Source organism: Manacus vitellinus, unplaced genomic scaffold, assembly GCF_001715985.3.
Source record: "Manacus vitellinus isolate BGI_N305 unplaced genomic scaffold, ASM171598v3 scaffold_14_pilon, whole genome shotgun sequence".
NCBI classification, from domain to species: Eukaryota; Metazoa; Chordata; class Aves; order Passeriformes; family Pipridae; genus Manacus; species Manacus vitellinus.
The window spans coordinates 6,087,573-6,108,016 of record NW_021939063.1 but is presented as its reverse complement, the minus strand read 5'-3'; the positions used below and the strand labels follow the sequence as shown (position 1 = coordinate 6,108,016).

At 47.0% G+C, this 20,444-nt stretch overlaps 2 protein-coding genes across 2 annotated transcripts in view; one reads left to right on the top strand and one right to left on the bottom strand.

The window, feature by feature from the left end:
* Positions 1-5,115, top strand: part of SLC25A26 (solute carrier family 25 member 26) — an 83,743-nt gene extending 78,628 nt beyond the window's left edge. Inside the window, exons 9-10 of the mRNA XM_008925701.2 lie at positions 467-540; positions 4,668-5,115. Coding sequence (XP_008923949.1) covers positions 467-540; positions 4,668-4,764 — 171 coding nt within the window. The 3' untranslated portion in view covers positions 4,765-5,115. The remainder of the gene's footprint in view (positions 1-466; positions 541-4,667) is intronic.
* Positions 5,116-7,500: 2,385 nt separating this feature from the next.
* Positions 7,501-20,444, bottom strand: part of LRIG1 (leucine rich repeats and immunoglobulin like domains 1) — a 158,435-nt gene continuing 145,491 nt past the window's right edge. Inside the window, exons 12-19 of the mRNA XM_029958315.1 lie at positions 18,653-18,816; positions 16,348-16,668; positions 15,403-15,684; positions 14,456-14,875; positions 13,020-13,142; positions 12,292-12,438; positions 10,864-11,172; positions 7,501-10,620 (exon numbers count right to left, since the gene is read on the bottom strand). Coding sequence (XP_029814175.1) covers positions 10,394-10,620; positions 10,864-11,172; positions 12,292-12,438; positions 13,020-13,142; positions 14,456-14,875; positions 15,403-15,684; positions 16,348-16,668; positions 18,653-18,816 — 1,993 coding nt within the window. The 3' untranslated portion in view covers positions 7,501-10,393. The remainder of the gene's footprint in view (positions 10,621-10,863; positions 11,173-12,291; positions 12,439-13,019; positions 13,143-14,455; positions 14,876-15,402; positions 15,685-16,347; positions 16,669-18,652; positions 18,817-20,444) is intronic.

Genomic DNA, 20,444 nt, shown 5'->3' with positions numbered 1-20,444 from the left:
CACATCTGTGCTCACCGTGTTGCTGGGCATATCTGTCATTGCTGGGCTGCATCTGCTGCAGATTCTTTGTCTTTCAATAGTGTGGGTGATAAAACTGTAAGAACCAGGTTTGAATTATCTGTGCCCTGTCCTGGGCAGCCAGGTACCATTGGTAGGGGAGGGAGGGTGCTTTGAGGTGTTTTGAGACCATTCAGACAGCTTCTTTATATTAGTTATCTCCACAAACTAGATCACACATCTAATAACTACAGAATCTGTAGTTCTGCTGTTTGTCCTCTGGTTTGCACTTAAGGCAATTTTCACATGCAATGCACTGCTCAGGTTTTGGGGCTTTTTTAAAAAATCTCAAGGATGCTGTCCTGCTGCAGTGAGCTGCAAAGTCACTTGTTGGTGCTTTAAGAGTGTGTTTTTATTAAGGTCTAAATCTCTACCAACAGTGTCCTCTCTCTCTCTCTCTGTGGTGCAGGCTGGTTCCAGAAATGCCACTGGGAACGTTTTGACTGCCCTTGGTGGCATCTGGAGGACACAAGGCCTGTCAGGGTAAGGACATGTTGCACCTTGGGTGTTGTATCGTGTCAGGGGATGGGAGAGGATGGGATGGTTGCTTATATTTAAATTCTGTCAAAGAGAAAAGATTTTGATTGTTGTACACCTGGACAGGGAGCAGGTAGCTAAGAACAAGTCCCTCAGGCCCTAGCACTGGCTGGGGGCAATATCCAGGGAAGAGCACAGAAATAGGGATTATTGGGGGTATATCCATGGTACAATCTCTAAGCCCAGCTCCAGGTGTCAGAGGTGAGGGCGGTTTTGTGTTAACAACCCATGATAGACTTTGTGAGTGTTTGTGTTTTGTATCCATTTAAATTCAGGCTTGCATATCTTGTGGCATTGAGGACCACAGTTTCCTCTTGAAGTGTGTGAATCCCCCCTCCTGAGATGTCAGAGAAGGACAGCATAGGAGTCATGTGTCCCTTATGGACAGCCTTTTCCACCTACTGGCAATTTCTTATGCTGTGGAAGTCTGGATTGATGTCAGTCCAGTCTCTTAACTGCCTCACTTTGCTCAGGTCTGAGACAAAAGAATTGCCCTCCTGACCTTGGAGTGGTGTGGGAACACAGATTCCTCTGCTAGCCATTGTAGAACATTTTGAGGTGTCACAGGCTTATAAATTATTATTGATTTTTACCTACTTCATGTACACCACCTTGCCTTCTTTGGGGGCGTGACTCATACCAATTGTTCGCCACTCATAGTGAATATATGTCTTAAACAACTTCTCCAACCCATTGAGTTTAACCTGTGCTTCCTTCAGTAGGGCTTGTCTCTCACCTGCCCATGGCCTGGAAGAGAAATTGAGAGATTTTTGGAAGCTTTACTTGGGGCTTTTCCCTGTAATTTCTCATAGGTTTTTAACCCCCTCGCTGTGACCGATGCTCTCAGGGCGCTGTTTTAACCTTTGTAAACCGTCCCCAAAGCATCCTCCACATCACTGCTCTATGGGGGACAGCTTTCTCTGAACATCTGATCTCTGCTTGCCCAGCTAATAAAAGTTCAGTCCTCTTTCTACACATGTGGGAGATAATTCAAAACAAATTGCAGGAAGTTCCTGAACACCGATTCCAGGAAGGCGTCCAGCTGTGCCCCCCGGCAGCACTGAGATGGGTTGTCTCAGGTTTACCTCTCTGAGGTGATGAGGTGATGTGGCAGTAGATGAGTTTTGAGTCCTGCATGGCTTGGTGGACTCTTAAGGCATGTTTTGAAAGGGAATGGGAGAAGTGAGGCTTGCTGATGGCAGTTGAGCTCTGAGGGGTGTGAAGAGGCATGGATTTGGCTGAGGAAACCTCCCCCATTCCCCAGCCAACAGCAGAAAGTAAAAATGTATGTTTGTGTTCTTTTCAGGGTGTTTCAGCAGAGCCCTTTTCTAAACAACCCAAAATTAAACTCTGCCTAAAGATAGTACCCGTGGACTAGAACCAAAGGGAACACAATTCAGTTGAAATCAAAACAATAAGTGATCTGGAGAAAAAGTAACATGTAAAGGAGGCCAAGCTGCGTCAGCTGTGAGGAAAAGGAAGAAAGTCTTGGGAAAAATAAACGTAGAGGCTGCCATGCCTGCTGCCAATTATAAATCTATTAATCAAAAACAATAAAAATGTCGGGCTTTTTTGGCCAGTTGCAACATGACATGATTTATGGCTCCTCTAATAAATCTCGTGCTTGAAGAGGAGGAATTCTGAGGGCAGAAAGACGCATTGCTTATTGCCACCTTATTAAAACCAGAGCGCAGGGCTCAGCTTCCTGGTCTGCACCTAGTAAATCCCTCTGCTTCACGCCAAGAAATTTCACATCCCTCTCTGTCCAGGGAAAGCCAGGCCTGCAGGGGGAGGTGGGATGGGGGGGGGTGAGAGGATCCGTGTGCCTCTTCGCTCTTGCCAGCGGAGTAGCTGAACCGTTCACGGGAAAGGGGGTTTACATCTTGTCTGACTGCTTTTCACACAAGGAGGTGAAGGTGTTTGAAAGCTGTGGGTGAAGCTTGGAACTCACTCGTGAGGGTTATTGGAGTGATAAATCTGGTGAGATGGGTTGTCCCAGCCTGTGTGTACCTGGGGATGGAGCTGGCAGCTTGTACTGGGTGTCCTGTTCCTCCGGTGAGGTTCCTTATTGGAATGGACTTGGCCTGGCAGGTGTGAACCACACTGCTCTCCACAGCCAGATCCTGCTGGCTGCTGTGCAAAACACAAGCTGCCCACAGAGTGAGCTTGGTGCAAAGCTGTAGCCAGAGAAAAGCAGTGGTTTTTCTCAGCATGGCCACCTCATTGGTCCAGAGGGTAATACGTGAGTTTTGTAGCTGAGCACACAGTGCCTTTTTCAGCACTGGCCCCGTTGTGCTGTGTCCAGGCCCTGCAGTGCCTTATCCACTTTTGCAGGGAAGTGGTGGACTCACCATCCCTGGAAGTGTTCAGACAATGTGTAGGTGTAGTGCTTGAGGACATGGTTTAGTGGTGGGCTTGGCAGTGGGTTAATGGTCGGACTCGATGATCTTAGAGGTCTTTTCCAACCTAAATGATTCTATGATCCAGAGGGTAACTGCAGGGGTTCTGTTAGTCTCCTGTTAGGGGTTGAGGAGTGGCAGAGTGCCAGGTTAAATCTGTGCAGACAGAGAGCAAATACAACTAGACAGCAGACCTGCGCCCACCAGAGCGGTTTCTGATGGGGCTAGCAGAGATAAATCCAATTTATCTCATCTGCTGATGGAAGCAGGCATGGCCCAGTGGGGACCAGTTTGGATCAGATGTGTGGCAGAGCTCAGCTCTCCAGATCTGGGACCTCCCTGCAGCTGTGCAGCTCTACCCTCCCCCAGGAGGGAGCTCAGGGGGAAAGTGTGGATTGGAGAGGCCACGGGTACAGGTGGGAATGGGAAACTGGAGGGAGCAGGGCCAGGATTCTTGGAAGTGATGGTTAGTAGTAGGGGGTTGCCAGGGATGCAGCTTCTGGATAACTCAGTTATCAGCTCCTGTTTGTGTAATAGAGGTGTCTCGAGTGGGCTGTTCTGGAAATGAATGTCTGCCACTGCTCCCGTAATGAGGCCGCCTAATTCGGCAGGAGAGGGATGGTGTGTGCTTTGGGAGCGATGCTGCTCCATAGGATTTGCCCTATCAGTGCTCTGTCCATACATGCCTTGTACAAATTACTCTGTTTTAAAGCTGTCATTATGGTAATAGACCCAATTGCTGTCTAGTAAAGCCATAAAATGTTTCCATCTGCCTGTGTGCTCCAGGCTCCTTAGCAAAGCTCATTACAGCCAGAGTTCCTGCAGCCAGAGGTTTCCCTGTGCAGCACGAGAAGCCAGGCACAGGCTGGGAGCAGGGAGCTCCTGAACAGTCAGGCCTCACCAGGAATTACACCTTGTCCTGCTGTGGACATGCTCCTGGCAGGGACCACGCAGTGTTTGGAAAAGCCGAGGGCAGCGTCCCTGCAGAGCTCAGCCAGACTGAGGGCAATACATCCAGGTGGGGGGGATGCCAAACGGATTCAAGCCTAATGTTTAATCCTTGCTTGCCACAGAGGAAGCCTGTAATCCTCTGGGGGAATACACTGGCCTATCCTGAAATTGTTGAACGAAAGGGGAGCTTAGATGTCTCAAGCAATTGGCTTCACATGAGTTTCCTGTTAATTTCCAAGAACTATTAGGATCAGGCACCTAAAAATTGTGGCAGCTGAAAGCACCACAGGTTGAATATTCCTGCTCCATCCTGGCTGGCCCGTGTGTTACTGGGAGCGGGCTGCTGCAGCGAGCAGGGCTGTCTCTGCAGTGGAGGAGCCCCTGGCAGAGAGAGGAGATCCCTCTGCCCAGGCTGGATGAGGGCAGCAGAGGATGGGACGCTTCCCACCTGTCTGCAACCCTTCATGTGGATGTGTCTGAGCTCCCACCATAAAGACCTCCTGCCCTTTCCTTCTGCACCTGAGGAGTGTGGAGAGGGGTTAAAAATCACAAGCCTTGGGAGTCCTGTGTTAGGGAAGTCCAGACAGACTTCCTTCAGGGAGCAGTGGGGTGGGATTTAAGAAATCAGCAAGACAGAGTTTTTCTTGGCTTTGTTTTCCAAAGCCGGCCGAGGAACACCTGCTCCCGGCTCCTCCCCTGAAGCCACCTTTCCTTTGCCTTCAGCTTGTTCGCAGGTGTTGTCCCACGGATGGCAGCCATCAGCCTGGGAGGCTTCATCTTCCTGGGGACATACGAGAAGACTCGCCAGCTGCTGCTCTGAGCCAGCCCGGCCGGTCCTGCCGGTGGCCACCGAGGAGCTGGAGAAGCCGGAGGAGGAGTCGGGCCACGAGCACAGCCTTCCTCAGCAGCTGTCCTGCAGGCTGAGAGCCACTCTCACTGTTAGAGAAAAGTAAATCCTCCAATAATCCAATTTCCCAAACATGAAATTTTCCTGCATGGAAAGTGAGTGAGGTCATTGTGAGAGTTGTGCCAAAAAAGTAATGTTTGGGGGGTAAACAGCTAATTACAGTGGCCGTGAAAGGCGTTATTAGAACTCCTGCAGGGAAAGTGTTTTGGAAACCTCCAGCTCGGGGGCTGAGCTGGGAGGCTGAAATAAAGCAAGTTTTCATCATTCAGTGGCACCTGCCTCATAACGTGGGGAGGGGAAGGGGCTGATAGAGTTACAGCCTTGCTGCCCTCCAACAGCACCAAAAGTATTCTGGGTTGGGAGAGCTCTTTGTAAAAGACAATCATCCATTTGTTTCTGATTTGAGCTGTATTTGTGGAAGTTTATATTCCTGTTTATACCTACAGGTGCTCAGCAAGCATTCCTGTGTGGGAGCCAGTGCAGCTTTATTAATCAGACTCACATTTCTCCAGTAAAAGCACAGGCTTGTATTATTTTACAGCTGTGCTTGAGCAAAGACATGGAGCTCTGCCTTCTTTTGGTCTTCATCCCTCAGCAGCTGAAGGAGCAGGAGCTTCAAGTGCTGAAGCCCAGGAGAAAGCCTGGGAAGGCAAGGCAGGGAGAACATGGGGGTTCTCCTGCTGTGTATGGATGGATCCTGAGGGCTCTCAGGGGGCTGCTGGCAGGCAGAGCAAAACTCTGCTGCGGTTCTCATGTAGGAAACAGAAGGTGTAGCAACCAAAATGGTGCAGGGACTAGCACGGTGAAAAGACCTTACTGGAATTACTCAAAATCATTACCAGCATCAGGTCTGGGAGCTCCAAATTTACAGCAGCTTGGCTGAGTGGTGCTGTGGAGTGTGTTGGCGTGGGTTTCTCTGGGTGGACAAAGCCAAGGGGCTGCGGCAGCACCAAAAGGCCCCTCCTTGGGCTACACCAGCACGGTGGGTGACGGGGCTGGGACAGGCAGTGGTGTCTCACACCTTGCCCTGGGCTTGGCCATGGTGCTGGGAAGCTCCTCATACAGGGGACGAGCAGGTGGGAGCTGGCATGTGTGGGCTGAGCCGTGCTGGGTGAGCAGGACAGACATCGGGCTTGTCCTGGTGCCACTGCCTGCCTGCTCTGTGCACACTCCCTCCTGGTCATCCCAGCACGGAGGCACCAGGGATGATGTGTTCCCCTGGAGTGCTGGAATTTGAGACTGTTTGCCTCATGAGGATGATATACAGGTAGGTGGAGGAACAAATGCCAAACCAGGTTAGTGCATGACCAGGGAGCACATGCGACCTGGCCCAGCATGACTAAGGCTGTCATCCCATGACATAGTAATGACTTTTTAGAGGCCAAAAACTTAGAAAATAATTGGCAGACAAGTAAAACATACACAACAAAGGACTTAATTCTTAAAAATAATCTTCAATTAAAATGGGGAATTTCAGCCAAGTCCCATATTGGCTGGTTGTTAACGCTTCCCGTTACCAAGGCTCAGTGTAGCTGTTCCTGCCACTTGGAGATTGTCTCTCTTTTATGATGTTCTATATATATAACAGAGCCAAATTTAGGGGCTGGGGGAAGGAGAAGATTTATTACTCTGTCTCAAAATCTAACTTATATTTGCTCTTTAAACATGGTGAAGGCGTTAGCAGTGCAGTCGATGCATTTGATTACTTGCGCTGTAAATAATCATCTTTAGTAAGTCGCTGGGTCCACGTGATGCATTTTTTTGTTGTTTTTATTTAACATTGCGTAATCAGTTTTTGTCATCACCATTCTGGATTTATTTTTTTTTTAATTTACAAAAAACCCCAACATCAACCAAACAACTAGCCAAATTGTTTTAGCCAGCCTAATGGTGGGAGGAGATGCAACCCCAGTGCTTCCTGTTCTGCTGTGCTGATGGACCAGCTCCGCATCCCAGATCACTGTGGGAAGGCCAAAGGTACCCAGGAACAGTACCAGGCAAGTGAGAGCCCCAGCAGGTGGCCAGGGCTGTTCTGTATGTACCAATTTTTCTAATCCTTATGGAAAAGACATTTTTAGTTTCTGGACTATGGGGGTGAGGGGGGGAACAGACCTAAAAATGTGGGGTTTTTTTTCCCTTTGCATCGAGTTTTAGCAATGTTTTTTTTTTCAAGTTTAGGAAAATTAAAAAAATTAATTTTAGCCCATTACTGGAATAAAGCAGGATAACACGTGAATCTCAGACCAGGCACCAGCCTCCTAAAGGCTCTTTCTTTTCCATTTTAAAAAAAATTAACTCTTACATGTGTTAAGGGACTTCGAGTAGTCTCAGACAACCTGCCTTATACCCAAAGTTATAATTTGGAGGAGGAAATACTTTTATTATTTTTTTTAAATATACAGAAACTGAATTGAGATTTTTAGTTTAAGCAGGAATTCAGGCTTATCTCCAAAGTTGCCGCTGGAATTTCCATCCAGGGTGGGGTTGGGGTTTGGGAACACCAGAGGTGTTCACAGCTGCAGCTGGGCCTGGTGCTGTCCTGGCCCTGTTTTTACTTACACACACACTCACACCCCCCCATCTGTTCTGTTCTCAGTGCCAAGATAAGGGGGATTTGCCAGATACTAAAGCAAGCTGATACACTGGAAATCTATTTCTTATGAGTTCTTTATTCTGTCTTTCAATACAGCCCCCAAATTCCACCCCGTCCACACACCAGGCTGCCAGAGCCTCACGCTGTTCCACAGTATCTCATGATCCAATTTCAGGAGTGGGTACATTGGCAGTTAGTTTGCATTTTCACCAGAGAAAGACAGTAAAGAGTATAGCAATGGATTAGAATTTTATTTCATTTTCAACTGAAACTCCCAAAAGCTCACTCTCAACAAAACAGCTGTAATATTATAAATGAACCTTTATTAAAGACACTTCAATGCCATTTGTTAGACACTTCAATATCTTACATGTTTTTCAATGTACAACATTGTACCAAATTTTCTAATAAATAAATAACTTTGTACACAAAAGTAATACTTCCTCTTTCACATTGCCTCTTAGAAGCAGCAAATTCACATATTTAGTGGAAGTCATAACATTAGGCAGTTAACTTTATTCAGAAACATTATTTTCAAATGTTAACGTGGCAAATATGCTTTTGTATCCGCAATGGTGATGACTTTTCTGCCAGCAAAATGAATCCATTGTATCATTCCCATCTTCCCCGTGTCCCTGGCTCCATGAGTCGGTTCTGGAGCACTTTTCCCTTCAGTAAAGGGAAAACTACGCTCGGTTTATAATTTTCTAACATCCATTTCCTTTGCTTTGAATAAACTTGGCACTCAACATAATTCACCACCTGTCTCAAAGTGCAAACGTGTCAATAGTCAGGAACTGGTACAGACAGGTACTGGCTGAATTACGCCTCCATTCATCCAGGGGCAGCTGCTGCTCTGCACTGACACTCAGCAGCTGCTGGGCTCAGAGGTGAGGTCCTTCCCTCAAGGTAAGGCTGGGCAGGACCAGCTTCTAATAACACCAAGGGGCACCTTGCATCCCTGGAAGCCCACAGGTGTGGCAGCACTCAAGCAGGTCCATAAGTGATAAATCTGAACTGAAAAGTAAGTGTTTCTGCCCTTGCCTCTGGTGCTTGTTTTGCGCCCCAGGCCTAGCAAAGGTGGATTCCCACCAGACTCACCCTCAGTGGAACTGGCATTTGAGTTGCTCCTAAGGAAAAAAGTAACAAACCCACCTAATAAACCTTCCCCCAAAGTAGTCATCACCAGAATTTTAGCAACCTCATATTAGCAGAACTCAAATCACAAAGAACTGGGAGTCCTCCATCCACAGGTAATGATGCCAACAGAAGGCAGTCCCTCGATAAATAAAAAGCGTCACAGTGAAGTCAGAAGTGACAAAGATCTGTTTGACTGAGGTGGGTATTTCTTTATCCCCCCCATTAATGGATGAACTTAAAAGACCACAATAAAAAATATTTGGGACATTGCCATTTAACAGTCTATTCAACCATAAATGCATGGTTCTCCTCCTAAATGAGTGTATTTCTGACTAGCCCAGAATTGCTACACGAGGCAGCATAACTCACTTGAAGGTGATATTTTCATAATACAGAGTCTGGCTGCAGATGGAGCCAATGGTGTTCAACTACAAAGTGTAATATTGTGTTGCAGGGAAAAAAAGCATCGGATGAATTAATGGTACAGCTGTCCCCTTAGGAGCACGATTTAGTTTTGTTGACAAAACAGCTCTATGGTTTCCAACCCCCTCCAGAACAGATGTATTTTTTGGGTGTTAATATGCATTATACTGGCACGGGTTATTCCCTCTAAGCAGGGCAAGGCTGGATCATTACAGGCACCTCACGCAGGTAAAGCTGGATCCTCTGGGAGTGAGTGTTGTGGTGATCAGTGCTGTGACAGCTCACGTGGCAGGTAACACCTTCTGTGATGATGTTTTTGAAAGGTGCACTGTGTGAGACCACCCCTGGTTTACTGCACAAGTTATTTATTTTGGTAACGACTGCTTCCTAGCCATGACAGCCTTTTCCTCTGGTTGTTTTGGGGCTCCACACTGTTGCTGAGTTTTTTAGTGCCTCTTGTGTGGTCCACTCTAACATCTCACAGAGTCACAGTTCAAATACTAATTTTTATGCAGTTTTGAAAAATAAAGGAATTTAAGTTCTTCCAGCAACAGGAAAATATCAGGTTGCTATGTAATTTCCCATTGCTTTTTTTCTTTATAAACTTCATTTGAAACAGTTGAAGATCTCTGTTTAAATGTGTTAAGTGCAATAAATTTCAAAGGGGAAGGAAATTTGTGCTAAGTAACCCAATTGATATTTAGAATCATGCACATGCACGTGGCTGGCTCGTGTCCAGCCTCTCATCCACCAATACAAGTCTCTCTCCACAGGGCTGCTCTTGGTCACTTCTCTGCCCAACCTGTACCTGGGACTGCCCCAACCCAGGTGTACTCGATGTAAAGGATCTTCCATTGAAAAGAGGACAGTCCCTTTGGAATAGTCTGGCTTTTTAAAGTTCTGTTTATGCATTTAAGGCACCAGAATTATTTCTCTCACAAAGTTTAACAGCAATCCGATACTGAAAACAATATTGCCAAAATTGTAAAATTTCACTCAGTTTTCCATGCACTAAAGATTAAAATAGCCTCTGTAAAAGATATATATATATATATATTTATATATGAAAACTCTTATGTACAATTGTATCAAATACTTTTCTCTTTACACAATAATCCCTTGCATTTATGTGCTTCATATGCAAGTTGACTTTTGAACACTTCATACTTCTCAGGGAAGTTTTAAACTATGTACAATCAGATGACGCTCGAACAGGAGTTTGTTCCCCATACAAGCTTGTTTCTCATACCTCAGTCAGTTGCCTTTGACAGGTCATCAGTTCGAGATTCGAGGTAGAAGTAAGTAGCCTATATACTCTGTGCAAAAAAAAAAAAAATTAAAAAAAAAATAATAGTGTATTAATTTGCACTGTGTCAGTCTGTGCTCTCAGTCCGGTGACCTGGTCGGTGGCTTCGGCTCGTGAGCGGAGTCACAGGGCTGGGCTCCGCTGGGCAGCAGGACCTGCTCCACCTCTGCTGCACTCTGCAGATCCAGTAGTGCTGGGGGCATCTCGGGAAGCACATTCAGTTGCTTTAATGACCCTCCTGCTGGTGAAGCTCTCACCAAATTAAGGTTGTTAAGCTCTGAAGGCTTTGCTGCTGCCTGTGAAGAGCCTGCAAAAACCCAAAGGACAGCGGGGTTAGCTGATGCTCAGCCTGCCAGCACTCATCCTCCATGACCTTGGAGGTCTTTTCCAGCCTTAATGACTCTATAATTCTATTCTATGATAAAACCAACCCCATTGCTATCATTCACACCCCTGACTCAGTTAAAAAGGCTGATGGGAGCACGCAGGGCTCTGCTCTAACCCCGACAGTGCATGTGAGGAGCAGAATCGAGCCCAGGGGAGCACGTACCGTGTGTGTCTGCAAGCAGCGGGCTGGTCGAGCTCACAGGCCTTATCCTGTCGTGGTTGCTGGGGTAGAGGGTCCCGTCTGTTTCCACCCTCTTGCCGCTGGCAATCCCGTTGCAGGGCTGAGGATGAAGAAGGCTGGTGCCTGCACCCCTCTTCCTATTCCGTTCCTTGCTGCTCAGTGCGTTGGGATGGGGGTTATCCACAGTCTTAAGGCTCTCGGGGTAGTACTCGGAGTCCCTGGGGTAAATGTGGACGTTCATGCTGTCCGTGCTGCTGCTGCAGTCCGTGCACACCACGGGCAGCCCGTAGCCTTTGGGGGAGGAAGGGAAAACAGCAACAAACCAAGATGAGCAGCTGGAAGTGGTCAGCACTGGAGCACACAACTTGTGGATGGAAAGGGCAGCTCTGTTTACTTTGGTGTGGGAATCTCTCACTAAGTAACATGGACACTTCCCAGTTTTACACAGGGCTGCCACACACCTGCTTTTCAGAACTCTGTAGCCACCATCACTAAAGGTAGTTTCAATTAATAGGCCTAGCTGGTTGGCTTACTTCAAAGAATTTGTGACTTTTTAAGGAAAAAAAAAACCCTTGTGCATTTATTTCCTTTCCCAAGCTTTCTAGTCAGGGTAGAAATGCAAAGTGGAACTTTCCTCTACCTGCTTTAAAATACCAAGTTTACCTTTCTCATTTTTGTACTGGTCCTTTACAGGGATCACCATCATCTCACACTGTTATCTCAGATATGCTATTACTGTTAGTGGGAAAAACAGATGAGCTGAAATCAAAGCAGTTGCAAGCAGGAAGGAGGTGCTATATGTTCAAAGTTAATTTCCTTAGCGCACTCAACAACTTTCCATTATTAAACTTTACAGTTTCTCCTGGAAAGAAAATTTGTTTCACTGGCTCTTTTTGTGTGGCTGTTACAATACAGCAAGAGAACAGAAAACACATCCTAAAAATAGAAAAGTACTAGCGTAACACCCAAGAAATTGGCAAAGAGCAGAGGCAGGTGTAGTGCCCAAAACAACCTTTAGATTTTGAAAATAAATAAATTAAAATGAGGCTGAGCTTTGAAGTCGACAGCCTCTTTCAGAGAGTGTGAAAAAATTTAACACCTTCAGTTTGAAAGCGCTCTCACATTTTAGGAATATTTCAAATCAGAATTCCCATCAGCCAGCTGCAAGGAATGGTGATCGTGAGCTTTAGTCTGTCTCTTTCTGATGGTTCCTCAAATTCCAAATATCCAAGCTTGAGAGAGGATCAAAGCGAGCAGAAAAAAGTAAATTTACTGTGCTTGCACCTGAGAATCATTCTGGGCTTTTTTTTCTCTGAAGGTAAAAATTTCTCATGTTCATTCTGCCTGACTAGGAGGGCTTTCTGATCTATACAAACACGAAATGCCTTCCCAGATTAATGGGTTTTGTACCTGTCTTATCTGGAACAAGCATTCCATCAGCCATGTCTTCAGTTTTCCAAGTGTCTTTATTATAGCTGATACACAGTTTGGGCTGTCTGCAACCTACAGCGGGAGCTTCAACATCTGGACACCTTCCAGCATCAGTCTGACACATACCTGTAACAAACGAACCAGCTGGTTAAAGAGTACATCCATCTGCTCCCAGTTAAATGACTTGTTAGTCTTATTATTTCTACTGTAGAAGGGAGAAAAAATAGCAGTGGAGATAATAGATGATTTTCAGATAACGTTTAACAGAATAAATCCTGTACAATCTCAGGGGAATCTCAGTTCAGAACGCTTAACTTCTCCTCCCTAACGTGTTTAAATACTGTAAAACCCCAACATTTAATTTCTAAGCCTGAAGGCAGGGACAGGCAATGTTAATGTATTTTCTAGTAGAGCCTAACTATGGGTAAACCTGACGCCAAAAAAATAATCCAAAATTGGCAAAAAAATAGTCCTTAGGGCCTGACTGAGCAGTTTCTGAGGCAGCCTGCTTGCAGGAACACTTATTCCTGGGAGAGGAGAGCTCTGTGAAGTCAAAGACATCCCTGCTCTGCATAAGTGCAGGAGCCAGAGAATTGCATTATGAAGATCTCCCAGATAACTTACAAGTATTTTGGGCTGCAATTTCTACCTCCCCATTTCAAGTCCAGATACAGCACAGCAGAAGAAACAGCTACACCCTTTCTCACCGTTGCTGTCGATGTGCCCGTTGGGCTGCTGGGTGTCCACTCGGATGGCCACGTCCTGCCGGTCTGACAGAGTCCCCTGGGAGGACAAGTAGCTCGGCACGTCTGGAGGCACAATGGTCTCATCTAGAGCAGTGGGGGCAGAGAAATGTCAGTTCCCAGTAAGATTTTCAGAGGCATGTAAAATCATGTTTTCAAGAGAAATTTGGGACCAGATCTAGAACTGGTGTTTTCTGTAGATGCCATGGAAGCGGAGCTGTCTAAGTACTCTTCTCCCTTCAGAAGCCCCACTCCTGGTTTTTAAAAGCTTAAAAGCTGTGAGAGAGAGTGCTGATAAAGGCACTTGGAGTCTTTGCATTTGGCATGGTCAATACAAGGTAGGTGGAGTAGAGTCCTGTTTCTTCAGGACAAGTAAATCCTTTCCTTTCCCCTGAAAATCAGAGTCCCTTCTTTGACTCAAGTCCTCTGTCTCCTGAAGTTAGGAGTAAAAGGATTCTGGAGAACAGGGTCATAGATTCACTTAAAAAGGCAAGTAAGTCTTAAGCCCCTTGGCTGTCCTTGGCTTTCTCCATTTTCTACAAGGCAATTTCAGTTTCCCTTGTCACACAAAACCAAGTGAAACTCTATTACACCAGGCATAAAGCCCTAAATTTTCAGGACTGAAAAAAGTAGTTAAAAAAGAATCCCATTGATACATCACACTGCTGTTAGCGTATCCAAGACTTCCTACCTAGACTATGTCTTTAAAATCCTGTTATACTCTATATAAAGCTAAGCATAATATAGGAAGGCTGCAAATCCCAGCAGGGTGGGAAAATCTTAGGCTGGTTCTTCCATACTTCTGTTCTGTTCAGAGGCTGCATAATATTGAGAGCAGGAGACTTTATTGCCACTGCAACACATAATTTCAGCACCAAATTATCCCTTCTTCATATCAGGAGGAAGAAATAAATACTACTTCTTCCTTTAAAAAGTAACAGATATCCCACATCAGCAGGGCTACAACAGCTCTTACAGCCGACATGGAAAAAGGAATTCCAGCTTCAAAATCTAATTTTTCAAGTTTTGAAATTGAAGTCTTTGAAAATATAAATTCCCAAGAAGTAAGACAGGTTCTCAGCATCATGGACATAACCCAGACTGTCTCAAGAGTTATCATTTATGGTCATGGAAAATCAAAGTTGCAAAGCAATGGCTGGAACTACTGCCAAGTGGAAAAGACCTTCCTGAAGAGGAAGCCAAGGGGAGAAATGCAGCTCTGAACATGCTTCAGCAGCAAGTGAAAGCTGGTTCCAGCTCTGTCTGCCAAGAGAACCATGGACATAAGACAACTGCTGCTCCAGTGTGGCTGTGTGGCTCCCTGACGGGTGATTCACCCTCAGCGGGACATTTGACAGCACAAAAGGTCAGAGGAAGCCTCAGCAGGAGACTGGAGCTACCTGTGTTGGTGACACTGTATTCTTCACTCTTCTTCCTGGTTTGGTAGATGATGCAGACCCAGACCAGGGAGGTGAGCACGATGCTGCACACCACAGCGATGGTGATGATCCCCACCGTGGTCCGGTCCTTCCTGCAGCCCAGGGACTGCAGGATGCTCACGTGGCTGTGCGCGCGCTCCGTCCCCAGGGTGTTGGACATCTCACAGGTGTACTTCCCAGCATCCTCCAAGACAACATTCCTAACAATCAGCAGCTGGTTGCCAGAGGTGAAGTGGTGCCTTTCTGTCACGACCAGGGGCTGGTCACCTTTCAGCCAGGTGATGCGGGGCGGGGGGCTCCCTGTGGCTTTGCACTGGAGAGCCACGGTCTCACCCACGGACACCACGTGATCTTCCAAGGGATGAACCAAGGATGGTGTCTCTGCAGGAGAACAAACACAGAAATTAGTTCTTGGGGACGGTGTAGCAACAGATTAGACCGCACTCAACACTCCTGATGTTCCTGCAGACATAGCAGTGCACGAGGCAGGCACGTGCCCAGGAGCATGGCAGCTGCAAACCACAACAGATCCAACAACCACAACCGAGGCCTCATTTCCCATAACCAGTTGGTGTTAGTCTTCCCAAAAAGGAACCCCTGAGGACAAGGGTCAACAGTTGACATAAATTATTTCGTAGGACAAGAGAGATGGAGGGTGATTTCCTTTTGAAGGATTTTGCAAACAGCAAACAGGCTGGTTGGAGGGGCTCTCTCGGCACAAGAGGAAATGTGACTTTATTGCTCCTTCTCTTAATTAATTTCATTAGTTAACTAGAGAGCAAAAGAATGAAACAAGACAGAGCACGGACTCTGTCTCTTTTCTGTATCTGCAACTGGCAGAGCACTAGAACAGCCATCTCTCCCAACTCCCACTTCCAGGCCACTTGGGCGCCAGGGGCCCGGCTTACCCAGGACGGTCAGGGTGGCGTTGGCGAGCACGGAGCCCGCGGAGTTCTGTGCCGTGCAGCTGTAGACACCCATGTCCTCGATCTTCACGTCCGTGATGAAGAAGACGTCGTCGTCGGGCATGACGTGCATGCGGCGCTCCCGGGCCGCGGGGAAGTCGGTGCCGCCGTCCTTCTGCCAGGCGATCTGCGGCGTGGGGTGTCCCTCTGCCGCGCACTCCAGCCGCGCCGTCGTCCCCGTCCGGCTCGTGATGTCGTGGGGAGTTTTGATAAACGAGGGCAACACTGACGTAAAGGAAAACAAGAAAAGGGATGAGCAATCGCACGGGGAAAACACCATATCCTGCGCGGTTCTGTTTTCCTTTCCAGCGAGGATTAATGTGACAATTACCCACGGGCATTGTGCTTCTGCAGGATATCTCTGAACTGCTGAGGACTAACCCTGTGTTCCTAGACAACTCACCTGTCTGCAGAGACCATGACCAGCCCCGCTCAGATCAATAGAGCTGGGATCAAAACTAATTTTCTTTGGTGGTTATCCTGGGAAAAAAAAGCTATTATCTTTCCTACAGAGAACTTCTAATCACGACATCCCTCTTCCTTGTATTCTTTTGTATTTTCATTTTCATTGGCTATTTTCATTTTCATTGGGCCATTTTACTGGGCAAAGACTCTACTTGAACAGCCAAAGAGATGCAGCTAAAGCTGTTAAGAATGTGCTGAAGTGCTTGGCTGGGTGGCAGCCATCCCAAACCTGGTCTGTGCTCCTCACAGGGCACTTCTCACCATCCACTGAGCTACAGGCCGCTGCTGTGAAGAGATTAAGAGCTCCCCACCATCAGGAATGGACCCTCGGGAATAACCACCCGCCAGAAATGAGTCCCAAGGAATTGTACTGTGTACCAGCTCAGGCTGAGAAAAGGAACGAGAAAGCAGCTTCCCACTCACCATTAACAGTGAGCCGGGCCTTGTTGGAGTAGGTGGAGCCGAAGTGGTTGGTGATGATGCACTGGTACCGCCCCTCGTGCGCGAAGGTGACGTGCCGGAGGTGCAGGATGGTGGTGCACTCCATCACCTCCCCGTCCTTCGCCCGCACGTGGGCAAAGTTCTCGATCTCGGCGTTGTGCAGCATCTCGTTGTCCTTCTTCCAGGCAAACATCATGGGGGAGCTGCTGCTGCTGGCGGCCAGGCAGGTGAACCTGATGTCCTTCCCAAGGACTGCCACTGTGGTCTCGGGCTGGATGATGATCTGTGGCTTGGGGAAATCATCTGTGGGAAAACAGCAGGAGTGGTTAGTGCTGGACTATGAGGGAAGACTTCAGCAAGCCAAGAGATGCAATGAGAAACTGAACAGTGCATAAATGGAAGTTATTATTGCACATCTGCTTTTATACCCACTGTTGTACATGCACTGCAGCCTCAAGGCTGGCTCTGTAGTGCACAACTCCACTGAGGGGCTGGTTTAGGTGGGACTGTTGTTCCTCTGGGTCCTTCTGTCACCAGTGGGCTGTCAGACACCTACAAAATGCCCAGCTCCTTCACCAATGTAGCTGAACCTGAGAAAGACACTATGGTCTACAGAAAATATCCTTCCCTGTACAACTCATGCATGAAGAGCACGACTGAACTTACAACTTCACCTCCAGGTTTGCATTAGTGTGAAGCAGGACAGGAGAGCAGGAGGGCACTTAGAGGGCTGCAAATGCCACCTCTAGGGAAAAATGCCCACAAGAGGTTGTAGTGAGGTGGGAATTGGTCTCTTCCCCTAGGTAAAAAGCAACAGGACAAGAGGAAATTGCCTCAAGTTGTGCCAGGGGAGGCTTATATTAGCTAATAGGAAAAATTTCTTCACCGAAAGGGTTGTCAAGCACCAGAACAGGCTACCCAGGAAAATGGTAGAGTCACCATCCCTGGAGGTATTTAAAAGACATGTAGATGTGGTACTCAGGGATGTGGTTTAGAGGTGGGCTTGGCACTAGTAGGTTGACGGCTGGATTCAATGATCTTGCAGGTCTCTTCCAACCTGAAGGATTCTGTGACTCTACACAGCCTGTGCTGTCAGAGCAGAAGCAGCTGTATTTGCTTCTGTCACCTGCCTGGGGTGGAAAGCTTCACACACTCTCTCTGTGCCCTGAAGACTGTTGGTTTTAGCAAGGGTCCAAGCAGATTCATTTATTAGATTTCTACAAATGGTGTAATTTAATATTTGACTAAGGTTTAATTAAACAGCCAGGCCTCTGGAACCAGGAGTATACTAGTGCCTGGAGGACTTGGCAGGCACTGGGAAGCAAAGCTGTCTTTGCTTTGTGATGTTGCTGTGGGGATGGAGCCTTCAGGATCTCTTTTTCCAGATGAGCACAGCAAGCCTCCCAGCCTGCTCAGACAGAGGCCACCTAGGCAGAGTCCTGCCACTAGGGGATCAAGGAGGGACATGGGACCACAGCTGGAACAAAGTGTCCACTCAGTGTTCAATGCAAGTCATGCATTCAGCTTAGTTAAACAGTGTTTGCAAAAGCTCATTTTTCCTTCAAACACCCATTTGCAGCTCCACCCAGGATCCACACTGGTTGGCTCCAATGCACAAAGTTTGGCTCCCAAACCAGGCCTTTCTTTTCCACAAAAGCTGAGTGCATGAGCAGCATCAATTTGGCCTCCTCTGATCACTTAAATTTCTTCATGAGAGAGGTAGCAGATGTTTGTGTGTGCTGGATATTAAGTAAAGCTGCTTTGCAACCACAGCTCGGGTGCAGAGTCAACTGCAGTATTTAGGTGGGCCTTACTGGTCAAAAAAATCAGCTGTGATGGAGATTCTCCTCTGCTTTTTAACTCTTTGCTATTTCCAAGAAGGAGAAAAGATACGTGAAGAACACAAAGCCACAGAAGCAGGTCAGAACACTGCAGAGAGGAAAAAATTACAGCTGCAGTCTTGATAGTATCAAACTGAGAGGACTGAGCAAGTCTCTGTGCAGCCCCATCTGGAAGTGGAACAGGCATTAGTCCCTTTTGATTTAACACTCAGGGAGCCCTGCAAGGAATACACTCGGTTCAAGCAATGCACTGTGTGGTTTTGGTGGGAAATAAATTGTAGCCAATGACAAATTTTTAAAATGCAGGCTTGGGCTTCCTTTGATCCCACTGAATAGCAAAACAAAACAGAAAGCCTCTCGTAATAACACGCTGGTAGTCAAAAGAAAATGTTTCCCAAGTGAGTCCTACCCTTCATACAACCTCAAAACACGCAGGCGAGACTTACCACACACAAAACTTTCTGGCAGGATGGCAAAAATGCTCTTGCTTTTCAGTGACTCAGGATGGGCACAGGTGGCCACCACAAAGGACTGCAGCTCCTTCTCCACTAACCACTGGGGCAGCCACTTCAGCTGGCAGTCGCAGAGGAAGCTGTCGCTGTTAATGTGGCTGCAGGGAAACAAAACCAACAGCAGCCTGCTGTGAGTCCTACACGGAGAGAAGGCTGGAAGGCTCACAGCCCTTTCATGTCAGACACATTCCTCCCGCCCCCCCAGCATGGGTGGAAGGGAAAAAAGGCCTGCAGGAATGTCCTCGAGGCACTAAAGATGTTAAATACATGACACATTTAAACAGCATTTCATCTCCACATGGAGCAACCCACTCCTGTACTGCAGTGACACTCTCTAGCACCCTGTATTCATTAACCACCTTCCAGAGTGATCCCCAGGAACAGATAAGCAAAGTCATCCCTGGCTTAAGGGATACAAGCTGAGGCAGATCATCTACAATGGAGAGGTGCAACAGAGGCAAAAGGCAACAGTACAGCCTGTCCTGCCCTCTCTCATCTCTCATTACCACACACATTCCTCCTCTGCCTCTGTGGTTTGAGCATCTTTGGTGGGAACAAATTCAGGACTTCACTGCTGAACAGTGAGAGGATGCCCAACTCCCACTGTAAGGCCTTGAGTTCCCTCTGTGGCCAACCCTAGGGCAGTAAGCGGAGAGGCCCTGCCTTCCATAAGGTGCATATTCACACACTGGCATCACCAGGGATAAGAGGTGTAGCTGGAGTTGTGTTTACTGATTAACAGAAGCAGTGGAAGAGGAGTGACCAAAGGTATTTGTGTAAACCCAATAGGAACACTCACTAGTTTGGAAAGCAAAACACGAAAACATTTCTCAGCATCCCGAGATGCTGAGAAATCCTGAGTTCCAAACCCCACCAGCACCACCCATGGCAGGGGCTTGGAACTAGATGATTTTTAAGGTCCCTTCCAAACCAAACCACTGCAGAATTCTATGATTCTATGATCCAAACAGTAACTTAGCACCTTCCGTTAGGAAAAGAGATGTGAAAAAAGGAGCAAAGAAAATGGGAGCCTCAGGATTAACGTGTTTTTTTAATAATCTGGGTCAAATTGTGGCAGTACGGGATAAATCCTACTGGCTAGTTGGGACAGGTCACAGAGACCCTTCAGCATAATGAACTCTGCATGTATATGTCCTCTATCTGAACTTCTCCATGGTATAAACATTCCTTCACAATATCTGGGATCTCACTAATTCTTCCCTAATAAGATCAATCTTTCACCTCAATTTTGTTCCAAGAGCCAGTGCAAAAGATAAGGTGGTTAAATACACAACAGACATGCAACGTTTATCTTACTCATTCCCAGTCACTGGCATTAAATGTCACTGCTAACAGTGACCATCTGATTCTCATTTCCAATGTCAGGAAGAAGAACCTGTACCTGACCAAATACCAAATAAGTGATTTTGTGTTCCACAGACACTGCACTACTCCAGAGTGTAGCAATGCACTGACAATGGATTAAATATTTATGCAGAAGAGGAGAAAAGGAAACCAAGCAAGACTGGAAACAGTATCTGATAACAGTGCAGAGCCCCGGCCTGGAGCACAAGCAGCAGCTCTGATAACACATCCGTATTTTTACACCAGAAGGCTGGATGACAAGTGGATGCAGTTCAAATGGTGCTTATCACTGAAATATCAGTCCTGTGTGTGAACCCTAAACAGAGGCACGGCAAGGGAGCAGATGAGCCACTGGGAATTA